Source organism: Acinonyx jubatus, chromosome C1, assembly GCF_027475565.1.
Source record: "Acinonyx jubatus isolate Ajub_Pintada_27869175 chromosome C1, VMU_Ajub_asm_v1.0, whole genome shotgun sequence".
NCBI lineage: Eukaryota > Metazoa > Chordata > Mammalia > Carnivora > Felidae > Acinonyx > Acinonyx jubatus.
In genome coordinates, this window is record NC_069381.1 from 78,617,547 (window position 1) to 78,640,719 (window position 23,173).

Below are 23,173 nucleotides of genomic sequence, written 5' to 3' on the forward strand. Positions count from 1 at the left end.
CCATATCTGACTCTTCCCAGTCCTGGACTCCTTCCCCAAACCATCACGACCCAACACAAATGAGTGATTATGCTCCTCTCCCCACACCTTAGTCTCCTTTGTGATATGGTAGTTGCTGACTTAGATGACAAAACCAGACAGAATGCAAGGGCATGTGGTAAGTATCAACAGCATGCTCTGGGCTTTCCCAAACTATTTTAATTCTAGTTAAAATGGTTTTATGGTTTGGGTCATTGGTAGATTAAAAAAAAAGTCAAAACCAGATTAAGCTATGAGGCTACCAGAGTGGTTTTGTAAATCTGTAGTTTCCTGATAAACATCTATAATGGGTAAAGCGGTGGGCCAGTAACTGTGCAGGATTTAAAGCTGTGTAAGCCCTCTGCTTTCTGCCTCTGGGGAAGCATAGGAGTCTCGCCGAGGGAAAAAAGGTCACCGCCTCATGTTCACTTTCTTCCACTTGCCCTTCTCGGGAAGAGCTACTGAGTCTCAGCATCTCTCTCCTGCTTTCCTCCCTCACCCCAGGACTTTGGATTATACTGAGTGTTATGTGTGTGGAGTAGCCCTGCTTCAGAAAGTGCTTGAACTAGGAAGCCTGTCTGTGGACCATATAGAGAAGACCGCCTTGGCAAGGCACTGTTTGCTCTCCTCATCCACAAGTCTCTTAAAATGGTTTGGATTAAAAACGATTATGTTCTGATTCTTCGTGAGCTTTTCTGTGAGCAATCAGATGTCCTGTGAACCACTACCCCCTAACATCCCTTCAGAAGATGCACACGTCAGCACTGTGGAAATGGCACAGCACTGTATGAGTGAGGCGTCGACATCTTTAAACAGTTACATAGACATACTGGATCTCATATCCAACCGAGGATCCACTCTCACCTGCCCTTGCCTCTTTGTCTCCTGTCCTAATTACACCTATGAGGTAGGCACTCAATAAGCTGGGCAAGCAGACAGGAAACCTAGATTCAGGTAATACTCAGCTGACGATGGATAATGTTTACATGCATTACCAGCTGGGTGTTTTCCTCAAACCCTCTAAAGCAGACTTGCCGTGGAACCTCAAGACCAGTCCATTCACTTCCACCCCAGTGTTGCAGAATCCTGCCGTGACTAGCACTTCTGGGACAACTCTCACAGAAGCTCACACGGCGACAGGAAGCTACGCAGGCACAAAGGAGGTCTAAATACCAGATGACGCACACTGGGGAGATGAGTGAATTCAGTCTGTGATAAGCACGTTTGCACTTTATTTTCTCCTTAAAAATCACCCCCCCCCCCCCCCCCCCACAGAAGCAGATCCATTGAAAACGAGAGTGATATCCAGTCAGTGCCACTAGGAGGGTAGGCTGGGGTTCTACTTCTGCTGGCTGGAGGAAAAGGGTTTCACATTTGTTTGCCCAGGTCGGTTTTACCGTCAGGTGTTCCAGGTGAGCAAGTCAGTCTTGGTTTCTCTCTGAAAGAGTCCGCTTTGGAGTCCGCTGCCTGGCCTGCATGTGTTTGTTTCTGCTGCTGAGCTGGTCTGGTCGGATGACCACATGGCAAAGGCTCCCGTATTTCCAGCTGCCCGCGGTTTCTTTCCGGCCATAGCGAATGAGTGGTGTGGAGATCAGACCTGTGGAGGAGATCAGATGGACTCTTGTCATCCTGGATTTTTGAAGAGATGGCACATTGGCTTTTATATTTTAAAAGTTAAACATCTGTCAATCAATTGCTGAAGGAAGCTGCGCTGAGGACAGTGGTTCTGTCAGATCACCAACGTACGGGCCATGCTTGTTTCCTTGTCTGCGAAAAGGTTGGACCAGATGACCCCTCAGGTCCCTCTGGCTCTACAGTGTAGACATTACAAAGACTCATGCCATATGTGTGCACATGTTTACCTCTTAGAGGGAAGCTACACCCTCTGTGCAGTTTCCAAAGGCTGTCATGGTATCTTTTGGTTTGTTTTTAGCCTAAAAACGTTACCATGCTCTTCTTGTCTTGAAAACCAAGAATCATAACTTAGGTAATTCATGAGGTACAGAATTCCCTTTGTGTAGTTCCTACAGAGGTGGCTCCTGGGAAGCATGAAAATCTGACAGGGGCATGGAAAGGTGGGAGAAATTGAAGCTGGGGTTAGGATAGCAGGCTCCAAATCAAAGTCAGGCATTACGTCCAGCTCCTAGAGAATTGGACACCTTTTTAACTGCAGAGACATGGTGTCTGGTTAGAAGGTACAGGTTGAACTCCTATACCAGTTATGGGGGGGTGGGTGGGAGTGTCAGTAAGGAGGGGGTTGGATGTAGGCCTACCCAAATCTGGACAAAATGTGGTTTATCAATTCTCTGGTTTAAAAATCACACATCCTATTAAGAAGATGATTAATCTAGTATTAAGGGCTAAGAGCATGGTTTGAGGTAGGGCAAAGATCCCAGTCAAGGTTGACAATACTTCAGAAACTAATTGATAAGGATATGAGTTATACATGGAAACTCTTTAACAATGTGTAAGATTAAGGATCAGACTCACCACCAGAAAAAAAAAATCCAATTAAAAAATGGGCAGAGGACCTGAAAAGACATTTTTCCAAAGAAGACATACAAATGGCCATCAGACATATGAAAAGATGCTCAACATCACTCAACATCAGGGAAATACAAATCAAAACCACAATGAGATGTCACCTTATCCTAGTCAAAATGGCTAGTATCGAAAAGATAAGAAATAACAAGTGTTGGTGAGGATGTGGAGAAAAGGAAACCCTCATGCACTGTTGGTGGGAATATAAATTGGTGCAGCCACTATGGAAAACACCGTGGAAAACAGAAATACCATATGATCCAGTAATTCCACTTCTGGGTATTTACCGAAAGAAAACAAAAACACTAACTCACAGGGATACATGCACTCCTTTGTTTATTGCAGCATTATTTACAATAGCCAAGATATGGAAGCAGCCCAAGTGTCCACTGAGAGATGAATGGATAAAGATGTGGTATATTGTGGTAAGCATAGCATAAGGTATAGAGAAGTTGAATTATTATGTTGTATACCTGAAACATAACATTGTGTGTCAACTATACTCAAATAAAAAAACTAAAGAAAAAGATGTGACATACACACACACACACACACACACACACACACACACTGCAATATAATTCAGCCATAAAAGAATGAAATCTTGCCATTCATGACAACATGGATGGACCTAGAGGCTATGATGCTAACTGAAATAAGACAGAAAGACAGATACCATGTGATTTCACTTATATGTGTAATCTAAAAATCAAAACAAATAAGTCAGAAACACTCATAAATACAGAGAATAAACTGGCGGTTGCCAGAGGGAGGGGTGAGGGGCATGGATAAAATAGGTAAAGATGATAAAGACATACAAACTTCCAGTTATAAATAAGTCACGGGGATGAAAAGTATGGCATAGGGAATATAGTCAATAATATTGTAACAATGTTGTATGGTGACTATCATGAGCATTTGTAATGAATATAATTGCCAAATCACTACAGTTTTATAACATTTTATGTTGTATATGTTGTTATGTTGTTTATGAAAGTAATATTGTATGTCAATTACATTTCAGTTAAAAAAAATTGCATACCAAAAAAAAAAAAAAAAAAAAAGAATAAGGGTCAGGAACTCATCTGAGTTGTTCCTGATTCTGGAAACACATGTGATGGTCACTCAATTATAAACCGTAGTTGACTGATCATCTATCTACTAGTTTTCTATCAAAACCTTGACCCTTACTTGTTTCCATAAAACAAATTGTGACCCTCTATAAACCTCATCCCAAAAGATATTTTCCAGTACTGAGTACTTTAAGAACTCAAAACATCCTTGATAAGTAGTCACACTGCTCTGAAGATAATGAAATGTTGGTGTGGTTCTTGCTCACAAATTGGGGCTGGGAAGCCACCAGCCTGCTGAATTTCGTCAAGCTGTGCTCTCACATTTGTTTGGAGGCAAGTGGTGAATGTTTACTAGAACTTATTGAGAGACATGACCTTTTTCTTGTTTGTAAGAGACATTAAGGGAAATTATTTTAAAGTAGTACAATGTAAACAAGAATGTAGTTACTATTGGTTTCATGACATTTATTTACATACAATGTTATACAAGAGGATTTTTGCAAACCTTTATAAAGGTAATATATCATTAAGTCAGACTTAGGGTTTAAGTCACAAATTTATTATAAAAATGTGCCAATTTAATAAATGTGTTGCAGTAGGTTTTCTAATATTTGTATACTAAAATGTGACAGACAAAATAGAAAAATGGTCACATCCAAGAAGAGGGACAATTTTGGAATTAAATGCTGCAGATCACAGACAATCAGCAGCCCCTACCTGGCCTAGGGATGACCTGGTTTTAGCCCTTTAAGAGAAAGTATACTGGGTGGTGGTGGGGAGACCATTGCCAGTTCTAAGAAACACTTTTGCTGCCCAGTGATGTATTTTAAGTTATAAAAGATATTCATAACTGGAAATGGCATTCAAAGAATAATTTTCTACAGGTGTAAACATCAAGTATAAGATTTATAAATGAGGAAGAGTGGCCAGAAAATATTAGCAGAACTATCTTTACCTGGACAGATGCCTTTATTTAGGCCTTTCTGGGTCCTCTAGGGAGATGGGGTGGGGCAAGGTTAACCTTGTCAAGTAGCTATTAGATCTCTACTGGTCAAGAGCAAAGGGAAAAATTCATTGCAAGCATGGCCTTGAAAAGAAGTGTTTCAATCCATGGCAAGATTTGTGTGTTTTTTGCAATTAAGAAGCCTGTGGGAGGAATGAGAATTTTATAGGAAATAAGGTTTTGCACATCTTTACTTACTGTAAAACTGCTTTGATTTTATTCTCCAGGTAAGTTTGGATAGAATGGCTGAATTAATTTGTCCTTTTAAAATCCCAGGCTTGGGATGCCTGGCTGGCTCAGTTAGTAGAGCATAAGACTCTCAATCTCAGGGTCCTGAGTTCATGCCCCATGTTGGGCATGGACCCTCCTTAAAAAAAAAATTCCCAGGCTTCAGCCAAGGCACTTGGATCCTGGTGCCTCCTGCAGTACTTTGCTCTCTCTCTCTTTCTGGCAACTGGGATGAGGTGGACATGCTCCTTACATGGATCACCATGCCAGGAGAGGCTCCTGGAAGCACCTAACCCAAAGGTTATCACAGGCCAGGACATACCTTCTATTGCTTCTTCCTCCACCATCTTGATACATTTTTTAAATTAATTATTTTTTAAGTAATCTCTACACCCAACATAGAGCTCAAACTCACAACCCCAAGGTCAAGAGTAGCATGCTCCACTGACTGAGTCAGCCAGGGGCCCCTTGACATTTTTATAAAGAACAAAGAGCCCTCTTCCTAAAACAGACAATCTTTGCTCTAACCAACTATGTCCACCATTGAAATGGAGTGTCAATTAATTTCCTTCCTTTGAAACTCAAACATATGACCAAAAACATAAATGTCAAGTATCCCAACAACCCAAGCATTTAAATATTCTCTATTTTCCCTGCATCATATTTCCAAAATCCAAGTTTTTTCACTATAAGCAAAAACATACGGGAAAATTCTTTTCAAAAAACGCTCTCCCACACCACCCAGATGGCTCCCTGATTACAAAAGGAAACTACACAACCACTGACTGAATAGGCCTTAGCTCAGAACTGGTGGGGAGTGGCAGGGAGGTGGTGATGTGGTGTGGGTGGAGTTCTCTGTGGGAGGCGTATCTGGGCCTTGGGGTCCCTCAGGCCCAGTGGACCAGTCCCCAAGCTGAGGATGTGCCTCAAACAGTGAACTAGGAGACAGTGACAGGAGTACCTTGGCTTGTCGGCTTGCTCCAGCAGCTCGAGGGTGCAAAGGGAGGTCATGAATTTCAGTGTGCTGTTTAGCAAAATTCACAAATACCTAGAAGCAAGAGTAGGAGAGAAAGAGTAGGTAGATGTTTCCAGAAGAATGGTATCTGCCACCCATCACTTCCTTTCTCTTTTCCCAGTTAATATACAGCCGTGCTAGAGCAGCCATGTTCCGCAGGAGAGGTAGCCTAGCCACGAGTGCCCAGGATCTGGCTGGTTTCTTAGAATTCTGAGCTAAGCCAAAGGAATTCCTGAGGGAGGATTCAAAGGCTTCAGGGCAGATTCTCAGCTAGCAACTATCCTCCTAAACCTCTAAAGAAACTGAAAACAAAAAAACAAAAACAAAAGCAGGAGTCTGATCTCTTCTCCCTTCTGTTCTTTATTCATTGTGCACTATGGCTAGGACTCTCTCTCCTGCCTTCATCCACTGGCAAGAAGGTGCTGGGGAGCCAGCTCCTCAAAGGGGAAATGGAGACTTGCCCATTCCTATTGCTTTATTAAACAGTCTTAAGGATGTTTATTTAAAAAATAGCAACAACAAAACCCTCAGAAACCACGCAAATGTCCAAATGGATGAATGGATAAACAAAACATGGTATGTACATACAATGGAACATGACTCAGCCTTTAAAAGAAGGCTGACACGTACTACAACATGGATGAACTGGAGGACATGATGGTAAGTGAAATAAACTAGAGGCCAAAGGACAACTGTACGGTTCCACTTACACGAGGTAGGTGGAGTAGTCAACAGAAAGTAGAACGGTGGTTAACAGTGGCTGGTGGCGGGGGGGGGGGGGGGGGGGAGCAGTTAATGGGGAATTATTGTCTAATGGATACAGAGTCTCAGTTTGAGAAGATAAAAGATTTCTGGGGATGGATGGTGGTGATCCAGTTTATAATAATGTGACTGTACTTAATGCCACTGAATTGTACATTTAATAATGGTTAATTTTATGTATACTTTGCCATAATAAAAAAAAAGTGATCACATTAAAAACCCTGACATATTGCACACAGGTTTATCAAAAATCACTGAATTGAACACTTTGAATGGGTGCGTTTGAATGTATGTAAATTAAGCATCAGTAAAATTGATTTGAAAAGATAACAAAAGCTACCACCACAAGCCAGGAAGGATGAAATAAAGTCATAGTATAGTGGGGAAGGATGATGTAAAGTCAGTGAAATTTGCTTATATTTCTAACATATTGTTAGAAAACAATTTCTGATCTACCAAGCTTTACTCTAATGGACAGAGGAACCATAGTGTTAAAAAATCAGGCATGCCGTGCTCCCTATCATGTGGCTTCCAGCCCAGCCTGTGCATCAGTTCTGTACATGGTACCCCTCAGGCAACTTGCCTGGTCCAGTGTGGTCTGCGTGACTGAGTACTCCTCGATGAGCAGGCTGTCCTTGTGGGAGATGAGCAACCGGAAGATCCGGGCCAGGGAGGAGGAGGAGACCTGGAACTGGAGCATGTTGTAGTGTCTCTCCCTCTGCACGCTGCCCGGGAAATTCCCCTGGAAGAACTGCTCCACTGGATTCAGGTCCGGAAGCAAGTCTTCCTTAGGGGATTTGATTTTCATTGTGACAATGTAGCCATCTCCAAACCTAGGGGATACACGTGGTGGCATGGCACAGGCATGTTAGTGGCTGGGTCTAAGACAATTCCAAAATAAGGAATAGATAAATCAAAAATACTGGGGATTAAAGGCCCATACAACAGACCTTGTGTGTATGTTTAAAACTAATAGGAAAAAAAAAAACAATGACAGTTCCTGGAGAGATAGATTGATACTAGTTTTTAGAGGTCTAAATGTCTGTGTGGTGAAGTAAGTCACCAGACCTGTGACACAGATGTTCCTTGCTCCCTTCCGTCCCACATCCCTGCTGAAGTCAAAGTGGTTTGAGCCCCTTGGGGAGATCACAACCTACACATGAAGGAATATGGGGCTAGTGTGTACTCAGTGATAGAAATGCTGCCTGGTCCTTCTAAGGGATCTCCAGGAGGGAACAGAGACTTTGGAAGGCAGCACTTCCCTGTGGAAGCTTCCAGAAAAAATGAAGCTGCTAGGGTCAGAACTATCAGTGCTTCTCTCTTCCCCTCACCAGGTGAACTGGTCACCCACATATGAAAAAAGACTGGTCCACCAGGGAGTGCGGCTAGCTGGCTTCCCTACATGTTCATGTCAGGGTATACTGTGTCAGTTCTAATTTATTTCAATGCTCCCTCCATGACCAAGGGTTGTTCCCCTCTACAATAAAATACCTTTCCATTCAGCTCCAGAAAACTGACGGTCTCTCCACATTGGAAACATTCCCCTCTCACCTGTTCTCCCATGAGGACAGTGAGGAGTGAGAGGGAAAGGGGTAGGGAATCCATCATGTCTCCTGCATTTGGGCCCAGGAAGCTATGACACGGGTCTGGTGGCCTCATATGCTGATGTCCCCCTAGATATTTGTGCAGTGACCTAGTTGTCATTGCTCAAGGGGCCAAACACCCAAAAGCAGCGAATCTACTAGACCTTGCTGTCAATGGCTTATCTGCCCTGATGCATATGAAGGATGATGTGTCCTGTGCAACAGTCCCAGGGGTACATCAAAACTAAGCATCTTGGCCTAGATAAGGTGGGTTATGTACTGTTCCTTTACCAACTAGCACACTGACTTTTATATTCTGGGCTCTTACAAAGTGTTTGTTAAATAAATGAATGGTAACTATAAATCTACCCTTCCTAGTTTTTAAAGCATATCAGAATACAAGGAAGCATGGCATTATTATCATAATCTTATTTTAACTGATTGTTGGCTTTGGCACACAAACTATTATTCATAATGCATTATATCTAGTAGTTTACAATTTGTAGGGACAGGGTAATCCTACTAAAGATTATTGGCATTGTTAGTTTGTCATATACTACATTGTTACTTCTCAAACCCCAAAGCATACACGTGTCAGAAAGGAAAACTGATTTCCCAGGCCATTTGGTCCCCTAACCATCCCTATGTTGGTCATGGACTCTTATTCAATTGATCATGAGTGCTGGATCCATGGGGATAAGTGGTGGAATAATGAGGCAGTGGTAGTGACCCTCCCTCATCTCAGCCAGGCTCTGTATGCCCCAATCAGATCCCCATCTGGAGACTCAGGGAACCCTCAACCACAGGCAATTAGCCCAACACAGACGAGTTTCTTTCAGCACAGCAGCTTTCTCTGTTGCTGTGGAACAAGGACCATACCATACCTCTGACTGTGGGATAAAGGCAGCAGGACCCTCCCAAGTGTCAGCAGAGAGCACAGGGCCTGGCTGACTCCCCTCTACTCCCAAGAAAGGTAACAAAGGCAATCCGCTAGCATATCCTTACTTGTACTTGAGGTGCTGAATGGTGCCCAGACACTGAAAGGTGCCTTTTACCATGATGGCCAGCCGGGTACACAGAGCCTCACATTCTTCCATGCTGTGGGGCAGGAGAGAGGAAGTAAGAAGTAGGGAGGACTCCTGTCTGCCTAACTGCTCCATCCCAGCCCCTGGGAATCTCTTGCCTGTGGGATGTGAGGACCACAGCTCTCCCTTCTCTGATGATGCTCACGATGATGTTCCACAACATGCGGCGTGCCTGGGGATCCATGCCCGTGGTGGGCTCATCCTGTGGGGAGACAGAGAGGGCAGTGAGCTAGGCTTGGAGCCAGCCTCTCCTGGTTATTGCACCCTGCTTGGTTGACTCTCTCTGAGCAGCTGTGCTCTCTGCTGTCTGGCACACAATGGGCAAAGTGCCTCCCCAGTGGGCAAGACTTGGGGAATCTAGGCTTTGGATATAGAAGACAGAAGATGAACCAGGAGATTAAAGAGAAATTATGATACCCCTTGGCCCATTTCAGCCCATGAATGGGTTAAAGTTGATTAAGACAATGGGAGAATGATATTAAAAATAAAAAAAAAAGCAACAACCCTACACATACATTTACAAGGAGGCAGAGAGATAGCCCAGGTGACTTTTATGAGTCACCTCCCAGTCCTGAGACTCCTGCCCTCATAAACCCCAGACCACATGGGCACAAGGGCCTTCAGTCTGGTACAGATCCAGTGAGAATCACATGACCCTTTGATCTAGGCCAATGCTCCTGCCCACTTTGTATCCCAAACAGACCTCCTCAGTAGTAATTCCTGACCGGAGGGACTGAACTTCCCTGCTGTAAGCCTGTGGGCCCACAAGAGAGTTCCCAGGGACTCACAGTAAGAATATGTTGTGACTCCAGTTTCCCCCAAGAGTTGTGAATCAAACACTGGGTTGATTTGTTCAAAACAAGCAGTATAGGAAACCGTCTAGATGAAAAGAGACCGTAGCAGTTTCTAAGTCTACTGCCCCAAACACAGAGATGCAGCACTTATTTTAAGCCCTTGGGCTCATCTGTCCCTGCAGGTCCTGGTGGTCCTTACCAGCAGCACCAGAGGTGGGCAGCCTATCAGTGCAATGGCTGTGGAGAGTTTCCGCTTATTGCCTCCACTATAGGTGCCAACCAGGCGGTCTGCATAAAGAGACAGGCCCAGGCTCTGAATACTCCAGTTTGTCACCTAGGGAAGAGAAAGAGATCCCATTTGGAAAAGATATACAATCAAACACATCAAACCTCCACCAATTCAAAGTCTTGGGCTCCCAGATCTCACACGTTCAGGATAGACCCAGCTAGGCTGAAACAAGGCCACCTGCTGGCTCATGGGCTTCAGGAGCCAGATGTCTCCCTTGCACACTATGCCTGACAACACAGTGTGGCTTGGTGTATCCCCCTGAGAAATGATCTCCAGCCTTGTGAAGAGCAAGACTATGCTTCTCACCCAGTGTCCCAGACTATGGCTAGAGTGGAAGACTCCTAGGGTCTCAGACCTGTTGCTTCCATCCTTCAACCGGGTCACACTTGAAGTCTCATGCATCTAATATACACTTATCGAGCAACTACTATGAGTCAGGCACTGGAGAATAATGGTGAACACAGCCATTGTTGTTGTACTCACAGGGTGGAGGATGACACACAATCAAAATAAACAGAAAAACGAAAGGTTGTAATAGGGCTTTGAGGAAAATCAACAGGAAAAAATGATTAAGAAAACAGTGTGAGCTTGTGTGTGTATGAATGTGCACAGGAAGAAAACTAGAGAAGTCTTTGGAGACAAGGCCACCATGCTTCTGCCTTCTGTGCATATAACTCTGCCTGGAATGTTCTTCCCCTAGATATCCACGTGACTCCCTCTGTCACCTCTTTTAGGTCTTCACTAAGAGGTCACTTCCTCTGTAATGCTTGCCCTGGGCCACCCTACTTAAAAGTGCAATTCCTCCCCCCAACAATTCTTTCCTACTTTATTTTTCCCTTACCGGCTTTTCACTTTCAAATGTACTGTGTATTTTATTTACTTATCTATTTATTATCTGTCCCACTAGAATGTAAGCTTCACTTTTAACTTACTTGGAATAGTTTCCAACTTATAGAAATGTTTAAAAATAAGAATAATACAAAAACACTCGTAAACACTTTACTCTCTTTTCTTTCCTCTTTCCCTCTCTTATACACACATACACACACACACGCACACACGATTTTTTCAGAGCCATTTAAGGTAGTTACATATCGTGGCCCTTTACTCCTAAATACTTCAGTGTCTACTTCCTAAGAAGAGGAATACTCTTACATAACCTCAGTATAGTTAGTTATCAATGTCAGTAAATTTAACATTGTTATGATATTTTCATCTGATCTACCCTTCATAGTCTGGTTCTGTCAGCTGGCCCAATAATGTCCTTCATGGCATTATTCTCTTTTCAGTATAGGATACAATCTAGTGTCCATTACTCAGTCACTCTGTCTACTTAGCTCTTGTGGTCAGAACATTTCCATAGCCTTTGTCTTTTAGACTTTGATACTTTTGAAGGGTACAGCCCCTGTATTTTTTTTTTAAATAGAATGTTCCTATAGAGTTTGTCTGGTATTTTCTCATGATAATATTCAGGTTACACATTCCCAATCAGAATATTATGGAGGTGAAGCTGTGTCCTTCCCAGAGTATCACCTCTAGGGGTAGAAATGTCCAGGTGCCCCTCACAGGGGATGTTGATTTTGAACACCCAATTAAGGTGTTGTGTAATTTCTCCATTGTAAAATTATTATGCTTCCCCCTCACAAGCAATAAACAATCTGTGGAGATACTTCTAAGATATACAAATATCTTCCTTCTCAAAAAAGTTTCCCCTAGATTTAGCAGCCATTGATGATTCTTGTACAGTTCAATCTTTATTATGATCACTGCAAAATGATTTTTCCAACTCTAGAATTTCTTCCACACTAACCAGTTGGCTCTAAGCATTTGAGTGTAGGCAGAAACCATCCCCTTTTCTCTTGTTTATCTATTGAACAGTATGGAGTTACGAATTCCCATGGTTCTCCCAATGTTTTATACTTTGTCATGGTATTTAATTATTTTGATGCTCAAATTGTACCATATTTGGCTATTGGGAGCCCCTTTGAGATGGTTCCTATGTGGCTATGGCATGATTCTTTTTTTTTTTTTTTTTAAGCACTTTACTTTCTGGTATAATAAGATGTTCCAAGCTCATTTTATACCTACATTTTCCCAGCCCTGGAATTTGTCATTTGTCTGAGGAGTTATGGTTCCTGTTATTGGGGAATGAGATTAGACACCAAAATTTGGGCTTTAAGTGTACTCACTGCTACTAGAGTATTTCTGCTTCTTGGCCCTTTCAGAGGACATATATATACATACACAAACATGCACATGTGTATGTATACACATTTATATGCGTATGTGCAATATACACAAGCCCATATGCATGCATGCACAAACACATGCATATCAATATTTCATGAGTTGACAGAGATATTTTAATTCCAATCCAACCCCACAGGGTTCTTTCTTGCTTTCCCCCTTTCCATATTTGTAGGTCTTTTCTTACACAGTGAGAACTCTGGCTTCAAACAACATTAACACATTTATTCATTTACTTAATCCAGTAACACATCTAAAAATGTTTCAGAATTGCTTTGCTCATGACACCATAAAAAAACAAATCAACTAAAAAGAGCTTGTAATTTGTCTGTAGTTCTTTCCCTCTGCTCTGCCTGCCCAAGGCTGAGGAAATATAGTCAGATACTGTGCCCTCAGTTATTTGTAGTTCTTTTCCTCCCCTTCTTTATGGTTATGATACTTACTTCAAATAAAATTGGATTAATTTGTTTCTATTTGCTTTCAGAGTCAGAATTTTCTTTTTATTTTTACCCCTTCCCATTTTTATTAATTTAGTTTTATTTTATTAATACATAGAACACTAACATGCTTCCAAGAGTCAAAACCATACAAAAATATATCCTGAGAGAAGTGTTATTCCCTCCCATTTCCATTTTACCCCATTTCCCTATTGTTAGTTACCAAATTCATTGTGTTTTAGGACTATCATTCCTGTATTTGTATTTGTAAAGCTAAGCAGACATATGTCTGCTTTCTTGGTTTTCCTACTTTCTTACATTAAAAAGTAGCATCCTACAGCCCATTGTAATAGTGTCTTAATGTATGGAGTTGACAAATCACTGCTATACACCTGAAACTAATATAATATTGTATGTCAACTATACTTCAATAGAAAATAGTGGGAGAAAAAAGGTAGAATTCTACATGTGCTCTTTTACCCTTTGCTTTTTTCACTTAAAAATATCTCTTGGGGGGCACCTGGGTGGCTCTGTCGGTTGAGCATCCGACTTTGGCTCAGGTCATGATCTCACGGGCTGTGAATTCGAGCCCCGTGTCAGGCTCTGGGCTGACAGCTCAGAGCCTGGAGCCTGCTTTGGAGTCTGTGTCTCCCTCTCCCTCTGCCCCTCCCCCACTTTCACTCTGTCTCTCTCTCAAAATAATAAATACATATTAAAAAATTTTTAAAAATATCTCTTGGAAATAACTGCATTATCAGTTCACAGAGATTTTCTCTCTCTGTGCATGCGTGTCTGTATGTGTGTAACAGCTGCATAAGATGTATTCAACCAATCTCCTATGCCTGAATGTTTAGATAATTTCTAATGTTTTAATTTTTTGTGACTACTAGTATAATGAATAACTTTGTGTATATGCAATTTGCGCTGTGGGAGGTATATATCTGGGGTAAGCTCCCAAAAGTGGGATTGCTGAATCAAAGGATAAATGCATGTATTATTTTGTTAGATATGAAGGCAGGGATTTTCTTGTTTTGTTTACTGCCATACCCCCATTTTCTATAACAGTATTTGGCACATAGTAGACACACAGTAAGCATTTGTTGAATGGATAGCATGCTCTAACTTTCCCACGTCTAAATAAATGCACTCTCATGAAACAGGTTTAGGGTTTACCAAACTTCTGAGTAGCCACAAGAAACCATTTTTTTACCCTTTCGATTTCATCTGCTGGTACACCTCGAAGACGGGCATAAAGATAAAGATGTTCTCGCCCTGTGAGCTGGTCATCGACTGCATCAAACTGAGGACAGTAGCCCATACTTTGATGGACATCAGATATATTGGCTAAAATACTGCAAGAAGAAAAGGCAATTAGCAAGTTTCCTTCATAGAGGGGGTGACCAGAGAACTGGGGCTGGAGAGCTTCTGCCTGTGAGATAAGCAAGCTACCTCTTCTGCTTTGCTTCAGAAATGTGCACAACATTTACAAATCAAAGCAGAAGCCCTTTGGTTAGAAACTGATGAACTCTGGAATTCTGAGCTTTGAATCCAACAGATCTTTTCAAGTTTCTCTGTCTAGGATAAACTGAATATCTCTTACCCAAAATCAGCTTTACTTTTGGAGTGGGTCACCTCACATATGGGTTTAAAAATAAAGGGAAGATCAAGTGTTAGAAAACATCAGTGATTTTTGATCCCTTTCAAACATTTGGGAAATACAGAAGATGCATGCTTCTGAAAGGAAGTAAACTTGATCCATCTTTGTCTATTGGCAGATATACAGTAAGCGAAAGAGGAACCAGTCAGATCACTACCCAGAGCCAGACACTGTCAGGGAACAGAGAGGAAGTGAATTGAGTTCTATTAACTCCCTTTGACTGATATATTCTCCCTCAGTAGAAAATACACTATCTTGATGAAAACAAACTGTCCATAGACTGGTCCAATCTCTCCCTGCTTCCCTTGTAGCTTAGGGTCTATGAACAAAAGATACAGGCAAGGGGCGGCGCCTGGGTGGCTCAAGTCGGTTAAGCGTCCGACTTCGGCTCGGGTCATGATCTCGCCGTTTCTGAGTTTGAGCCCCGTGTTGGACTCTGTGCTGGCAGCCTGGAGCCTGCTTCGGATTTTGTGTCCCTCTCTCTCTCTCACAAATAAATAAACATTTTTTAAAAATTAAAAAAAAAAAAAAGATACAGGCAATATGATGGGAGAGGCACCATGTAGTCCCCCACTATAACAAAAAGTAATTCAGGCATGGCTGGGCCAATTAAAACCACCCAGGGAAGCAAGGACAGTACTTTGCCAAATTCATGGGAGCTGCCCTCCCAGAGAAACCCAGTCTTGCATCTTAAATCCAAAGTTGTGTTCCAGTTTCCATTTCATTTAGCTTCCCTCTTGTAGGTATCAGGCTGTGTCTTACTTGGGCTGTCATTTGATGTCTTATGGTAAATCCTATTACATCCTCCTGCCTGCGGTCCCTTAGTCCCTTAAGATTCCTTTTGTTACAACTGTCAAGTTATTTGCTTGGTTGCAGGCTAAGCTGCATCTACAGATGAGACAGATTAAGCCATGGCCTGGTTGCACCCTGCTTGTTTGCTCTAAAACCAACAGGGATGGCGGAGAAGGCTGGGGAACCAAATTCATCCTGTCTGAGCCATGTTCAGTGGACATTCAGCCATGTTGCTGAGGATGGCTTCCAGGAGACAGAAGGAGGCCTTAGTCAGGCAGTTGCTGAGTGAAGTACGCACTGCCTAACTCCTCTTATAAACCAGGGCAGAGGGTTCCTCAAGGCACATCTAATGCCTGTGAGCTCTGCTGTTTAAGGAGCAGCCTGGAAAATGGCAAACAGCATAGGTTTGTGTTCTTGATCCTGTGCCACAGAGGACCAGTGTGTTTACTCATACCTTATTACACAGAACAGCAGGCACCCTCCAGAATCCAAGGACACATGCCAGTTTTCCCTTTATAAAGCCTCCTTGGCCTGGCAAAGCCAAGGATCAGCACAGAAATAGCCAATTCAGACTAAGGCCCCTGAAGGCTCTTAAACCAGCCCCCATTTAGAAACTTGATCCAGAGAAAGGATGCTTCACCACAGGGGTTCTTAACCAGGGACTCAGGGAACATAAATGTGATTCAGGGCACAGTAAATTCCCTTAAACTCTTTGCAAAAAATGTATGGAAGGAGGTAACGGGGGATAATGGTATATGTATGTATGTGCACACGCACACACACACACATATAAAGTATGTTTTTAATATATATATATATATATATATATATATATATATATATATATATATGGTTTTAAAAAAAGATTTAAAAAAAGTAATCTCCATACCCAATGTGGGGCTCAAACCTACAACCCCAAGATCAAGAGTCACATGCTCCACCAACTGAACCAGCCAGGTGCCCCAACAATGGCATATTTTTTAGGAAGACTGCGCAAGTGTTCATCAGATACTCAAAGGAATCCATGACCCCAGAAAGAGTAAGAACCACTGACTTAGTGCTTCCCAGAAGTTTCCAAGAATCCATGCTAAGAGGAGCATGTCTTAACAATCACAATTAATTTCAGTTTCCCAGAGAGTCTATGTCTTATACTTGTGGACCATGCTCTCTTGGAGGTCTACTTATCTACACAGCTCTTCCATGCTCTCAGAGTCACCCTCAGTACAGAATCTGATGCTCACTCTCCCTATGCTGGGATGAGAGCATGGCCGAGGACCTGTGACAGGCACCCTGAGACAGGATAAGCAAGACACTCACCTCTTGCCTGCTATAGTGGCATCGCCTGAAGTCACTGTGGTGTCCCCAGTAAGCATCTTGAACGTGGTTGTTTTGCCAGCTCCATTCACTCCCAGAAGACCAAAGCACTGAGGGAAGACACACAGAACTGGCCTCATCCTAGAGTCTAAGAAGCCTAAGGAATGTGGAATATCAGGCCCTAGGGCAGGTATGTGGGCAGGTGGGAGACATTCTAGACCTGTGCTGCCATTACAGAGGCCACTGGCCATGTGTGGTGCGGGCTAGCAGGATTTGCCACCCCAACATATGCCACTTTGGCATAAGGATGATTTTAAGCTGAAAGCAATTAAGTAGCAGCAGATACGAGAAAAGCTCTCTGTCCTCCCGTTTGCCTAAAAGCAGGACTTAAATTTATAAGGTGTCTCTTCTTCCCCTCTGTACCAGGAAGAACAAAAGTTAACTGCCAGAAACAACTTTGAAACCTTGGCCTGGAGACAGCACCAGAGGAATCTACATAGCCAACTTTGCTAACTAGACTTTATCTGCCATTACTTTCCTCCATATTTGCCTTCCTATAATTTGCCACCCCTACTGACTCCAGGTTCTTTCCCCTTTGTCTTGTCACTTCTCTGAAAATGTATCATTTCATCTTTGCTAAGATGCGATGCAAGCCCAAGTTCTAACCACCCCATGTGTCATTCACCTCTGATGGGTCCCTTGTGTAGGTGCCACACACGTGCTAATAAATGTCTGTTTGTTTTTCTCTTCCTAATGTCTTTCATCAGTCAAATTTACAGTGGTCTACCCAGAGAACCCAGAAGAGTAGAGGAAAGAGGATTTCCTCCCTTACAGTGACTACTGAGCACTTGAAATGCATCTAGTCTGAATTGACATGTGCTGTATGTGTAAAACACGCCCTGGATTTTGAAAACGTAAAACAAAACAAAAAACAAACATAAAATATTGAATCAATAATGTTTTATATACATTACATGTTGATGTGACAATATTTTGAATACTCTGGGTAAAATCAATGATCAAGATTAATTTCACCTGTTTTCTTTTTTTTCTTTTAATTTTTTTTCAGGTGGCTGCTAAAAAATTTCAAGTGACCTCTGTGGCTGCATTTTATTTCTTTGGGATAGCTCTGTTTTAGAAGGGAGAAGAGGTGTGCACAGGAGTCCGCAGGGTACCCACCTCTCCAGGCCGGACTCCGACACACAGCCTGTCCACCGCTGGGCTGGAGGAGCCTGAATAAATCTGCAAGATGCGGAGAAACTGGACTGAGAACTGAGAGAAGTTAGAGAGAGCAAGGGGCTAAGGATGGTTTAGGTGAGAACTACCAACATGAGGAGGTTATACGTTGGCACAGGTGTTCAGAGAAGTGTCGTGAGCACTGGGAAACCTCAAAGCCGACCTGCCGTGCAGAGAAGGAACAGAGAAGGCTTAGTGAGGCTCGGTTGTAGGGGCTCTCACCGAGGCCCTGTGCCAGTGCCCAAGATGAATACTAGGGAGAATGCTCTGGAATTAGGTGTTCTTGGAAGACAAGTTAAAACACAGTTCTGACAACCTTGCTTAAGATCAGGAAAATGAATTGCCTGCACGGGCATATTGCTGATGCTACCAAAGGCAAATTACAATGTTGTAATTATGTTGTTGTGCCATTTCTGGATCCAACTGGCACCTCAAAACTAACTCACCTCCACCTATTCCCTTACCTTGGTCAGTTCATTTAGCCTTAAGATATCAGTTTTATTTCCCCCACTAATAATTCTTTGTCTTTCTTCAGCCACATCATCATCTTCATCTATAACGGGCTCCTTAGCAGGCTCGGCAACCCTACAGGAGGGAAAGGGGACAGGACTGAGTTGGTGTACCGCGTCCCTGGAACTCTCCTTTTCCTATTACTTTCTTCCCGTTCCCTCACTTCAGCTCCAGCCTTGCCTTATATCCCCTAATGCTTGATTCTCAAAAGGCCTCCAAACAGGAGAAGAGTTAGACATTAGGCAGAGAATGCAAGTCCTTGAGTCCAGAGTCAGCCTTGTTCCCAGTTCTGGCCTACCCATGTGTGACCTTGGGCATGTCACTAAACCTCTCTAAACGTCACCTCCTTCGACCATATGGTAGGGAGGGGATAACAGTGTTTACCTCATAGACCGTGGAGAAGATGAACTTGGCACAGCCTCTGGCAAAGAGTAAGAACTCAAAACCTGGTAGCTGTTATCATTATTAAAACACTTCATCTATGGTAAGCACTCAGTGAATGTCACCCAGCTCCCACTTATCTTTAGAACTAACTCCTCCACCAACCTTTTGGTCAACCCTTGCTCCCCAGCCTATGCTGGTCTTTCCCAATTCCCAGCTTCTGCAGGCATTTCCAGGGCCTCAGTGTTCTCTTCCTCCTGCCCTGCCAAACAGAATCTTCCCCATCCTTAAAGACACAGCTTCTTCTATGAAACCCTCCCTGACCACCCTGGCCTATAAACTTTCTTTCCTCCCTCACTGGCCACATCTAATTCATGTCTAAATCTTGCCTTGCTTACCATTTATCCAATCAACCTATTTTTCTCCATCTCCCAATGCCCTGAGCTCCTATTCAGGCCACCAATGACTCTTGCCTTGCCTGGGTACCCAAATGGCCTCCTGTCTGGTCTCTCCTTCTAGACCTGGAAGATTACTCACCTGCCTGATCAAAACACCCCAATAGCTCCCTGCTGCCTTCAGGCTTAAACTTGAAGTCCTCATCGAGGTGAGAGAGCATTTTAGGACTTGGCTCTGCCTACCTCTCCAGGCTCTTCTCTCAGCCCCTTCTCCCTCCCCCTTCACAGCTATCCTGAACTCTCCACATGTTAGCATGTTCTCTACCAAAAGCACCCTTTCTTCTGTCCTTCCCTTCTTCTCTTTGCCTGGTTGCCTCTCAGCATAGGCATGGGTGTGGGCTTCCTAAAGCCAGAGATTGTGGAATGCTTCTCTGGTGCTGTTTCAGGCCTAATGTGGAAGACTTGCTCAATTGTTTGACACAGAGTTTGAAGCTAATGAGTTTGTTTTGGTAAACAAGTCTGCCTCCTCCCTCCTACCCCAAGGTCTCTTCAAGATGTGGCCAGAGGTATGGAAGGGGGCCTGTGAGGGCTGAGGGTCCCTGGACCACTGTCCCTCATAACCAGCACCACTTCCTGGTCATGTCATTTTATTCCAAGTGTGTTGACACCTATTATCTCATTCAATCCTCACGACCCTGTGAGTAGGGAGGTAGATTCATTTCTAATAACTTGATTTCTGGTGGATCAAAACCTAATATAAGTCTTCTGAATCTTTATTTACATGTGACCAGACTCAGCCTGAGAGGATGATAGGATAAGAAACGAAACACCGTGATTTGCAGTTCAGGACCCTGTGCTGAGCCCTAATAAAGGTCTGTCAGCCTGGATTGCAGAGGACTGCCTTCTGGAAATCTGAGTGCCCATGTCAGAATGAGGCCAGGTAGGGAAGAATGGCACAGCTGGGCTGGGTCACAGCAGGCAGACAGCCCCACCTCCACCCCCACCCAGAGGGGCACAAATGCTTCCCCTACACTGCTCCTGGCTGCAGTCACCTTGGATGTCACCCCCATCTTACTACTTGTCTCTACTCTCAAATCTCTAATTAGCAAAGGGCCCCACTTTGTCTATTTTCTTATGAATGCATAAATCTGTTTCCCAGTACTTTGGATCTCCCTTAAACGTTATCATTTGCAATGCTATCATCCAAATTGAAATGAGTATCTGTTAATTAACTGAGAGGGATTAAATATTAGTGACTGAAATTAAAAATTGTAATTCAGAGGCACCTGGTGGCTCAGTCAGTAGAGCGTGTGACTTCAGCTCAGGTCATAATCTCGTGGTTCGTGAGCTCGAGCCCCATATTGGGCTTGCTGCTATCAGTGCGGAGCCCAACTTGGATCTTCTGTCCCTCTCTCTCTCTGCCCCTCCCTGCTCATGCTCTCTCTCTCTCTCTCAAAAATAAATAAACCTTAAAAACCCTGTATTTTATATACTTTAGAGTTTAGATTCTTCACAAACTCCAATGTGCCTATTTTAATGTGTCTCTCCTTGTGTTATTCAGTACAAGCCAGGCTTTAAGAGTGTAAAAACCATCATGGAGTGGGGCTGGTGAGGAGAGACGACCACATGGATATGAAGCCAAGTCCCTGGACAGAAGCAAGGAGCTGCCCTTGATACCCTTAGGGCAGCAGCCTGAACGTACCATCGGATGAGAAAGAAGTGGTGCTGGATGAGGAGAGTCAGGAGGAAGTACACCACCCCTTCTACTGCCATGGCAACCAGGTTCTTCCCAATCAGGTTCCACTGGAATGGATTTGAAGAGTGCTCCTCACCTGGGGACAGGAATTAAGTCCATTCAGCTGCCCTAGCTGCCCCTAAAGACCTAGTCACAACATTTGGCCCAGTTAGACCAAGCCTCAGGCAAAGCAGTAAGTGAGAGCTGAACCCACGTCTCATCTCAGCCTCTTGAGTCAGAGTAGGGAAGAGTAGGAAGCTAGTCTTGACCCCTCCCATGGCTCCTCAGCCACAGAAACAGAGGCACCTGATCCCTCCTGGGGAGTAGGACACTACCAGAACAACCAGGTGTCCCCCTCCCGCCCCAGTCCAGTCTGCGGGTCTGGCATAGAAACTCCGGAGGCAGCCCTCCCACACGCAGAGGATCTGGGGCCATGTTCCAAAGGTCTGGAATGCCACCCACCAAACCGGGCGTAGACATCCGTCACAGCCTGGCTCAGTGCCAAATCAATGAGGCCCCGGCCCAGGCAGAAGTGGGGGAAGATAATGAGCAGCATCCTCAGCATGGCGTTGAATCTGAGTAGCGTCTGAAACATAGAAAAGCAGGACAGTTAGCCGTGGGGACCAAGCCCACCTGCCCTTCCTGAGCAGAGAGGGGCCTGGATGCCCTCATAAGGTGGAAGTAGGGGAAGGCCTGAAGAGACAGGGGGCCTAGCAGCCAGCCTGGCCACAGGAGGGATCTGTTACACAGAAACAGAGGTTTTAGAATACTCACAGGAGATGCTGCTAGCCAGGTAGCCTGCCTGGGGAGCTGTCCTTGCAGACTCACTTTGAAATTACATGTGAGCCCTCCAGGGCATTTGTTTCCAGGAGGTACAGCAGCTGCTGGGACTTTGGCCCAGGCTCTCTCTCCTTTGGTACAGCTGTGAGCTGTCACTGGGTTCTGAGGCTCTTTCATCTGCTCCTAGCCTAGCTTGTGCCAAAGGAGAGAGGGGACCTGCACGTCTTCCAGCTCTGCTTCTCAGCTCCCACAGGACAGCGAGGTGTCTGGCTGCTGCCAGTAGAAAAGAGGGCCAGGGACTTTCTGGTGTCTGTGTTGAGTTGGGGGGACTTGTTTTCAGATGGTCAGACTGTGCTTGCTACTTTAGCCTAGCGATGTTGGGCAGACCCTCCCCCAAGATGGGAGAGGGGACACCGAGGGGCGAGGCTGACCAGGCCGAGGCTGCCCACTTCTCTGGCCCATCCCTACTGCACAACTGGCTTCTTCCTGGTCTCCACACCTTTGCTCATATGACCTCCTCTCTCTCACTCTCCTCCCCATATCCCCCCTCCCCTGCTCCCAGCATGATGCTTTTTTGCCCCCAGGCGTTTGCACCCCCAGCTTCTATTAATCATTGCTGTCAGGAAAGAATGCTCTCTCCCCTTCTGTTCTTGGCAGATTCCTGCTCTTCTTTAGAAAGCCAGCTTGAATAACCCCTTCTCTCATAAGCATTTCCAGATTCCTGTGTAACATACCTACTTCTCTCTTCTAGTACTTATAACATTGCCAGCCAGGGCTAATTATTTTTTACTTGCCTACTGTCCTCACTAGTCAGTGGTTCCCGGAGAACAACCAGGTCCTAATTATTTTGGTGTACTTTCTAAATACCTTAATCAACGATTAGCTCAAATAGGTACTTCATTGTTTGTGACATGGGCTAATAAAATTCTGCTTATTCCAGGCCAGGCTCAATTGTGTTTCCTCTACCCAGATTCTCCTGATCCCTGTAGCCCTGTTCTTTTGGCCCACTCTGATCTGTAGTGTTTTATCTGTCTCGTTCCTTTGCTGTTCTACCACACACTGTGTTATGGGATGACGTGTACGGTGGTTCATATTGGTTCCTAGCTTGGTGCACAGGTCATTTCTTGACTGGAACAGGAGTTCCAGCAGGGCAGGATAAGCGGGTCACACTTGTTTCCATCAGCACATCCATCACACGGTGTTCACCTGGTCGATACCTCTTGACTCAGTAGAGACAGCAGCTACTGGGACCTGAGAGCCTGCTGAGGGATACTGGGAATTTCTGCAGCATCTGTCTA

General features: G+C 44.0%; 1 protein-coding gene across 2 annotated transcripts in view; it reads right to left on the reverse strand.

The window, feature by feature from the left end:
• Positions 1-1,274: 1,274 nt before the first annotated feature.
• The window catches only part of ABCA4 (ATP binding cassette subfamily A member 4), a 130,744-nt gene continuing 108,845 nt past the window's right edge, over positions 1,275-23,173 (reverse strand). For both annotated transcript variants that reach the window (XM_027058556.2, XM_027058559.2), the window contains 12 exons: positions 21,558-21,681; positions 21,063-21,192; positions 18,539-18,659; positions 18,018-18,080; positions 16,842-16,948; positions 14,286-14,427; positions 10,302-10,436; positions 9,407-9,510; positions 9,229-9,321; positions 7,224-7,473; positions 5,825-5,911; positions 1,275-1,615 (listed from right to left, as the gene is read on the reverse strand). In XM_027058556.2, the coding sequence (XP_026914357.2) occupies positions 1,610-1,615; positions 5,825-5,911; positions 7,224-7,473; positions 9,229-9,321; positions 9,407-9,510; positions 10,302-10,436; positions 14,286-14,427; positions 16,842-16,948; positions 18,018-18,080; positions 18,539-18,659; positions 21,063-21,192; positions 21,558-21,681 (1,362 nt within the window). In that variant the 3' untranslated portion in view covers positions 1,275-1,609. The remainder of the gene's footprint in view (positions 1,616-5,824; positions 5,912-7,223; positions 7,474-9,228; positions 9,322-9,406; positions 9,511-10,301; positions 10,437-14,285; positions 14,428-16,841; positions 16,949-18,017; positions 18,081-18,538; positions 18,660-21,062; positions 21,193-21,557; positions 21,682-23,173) is intronic.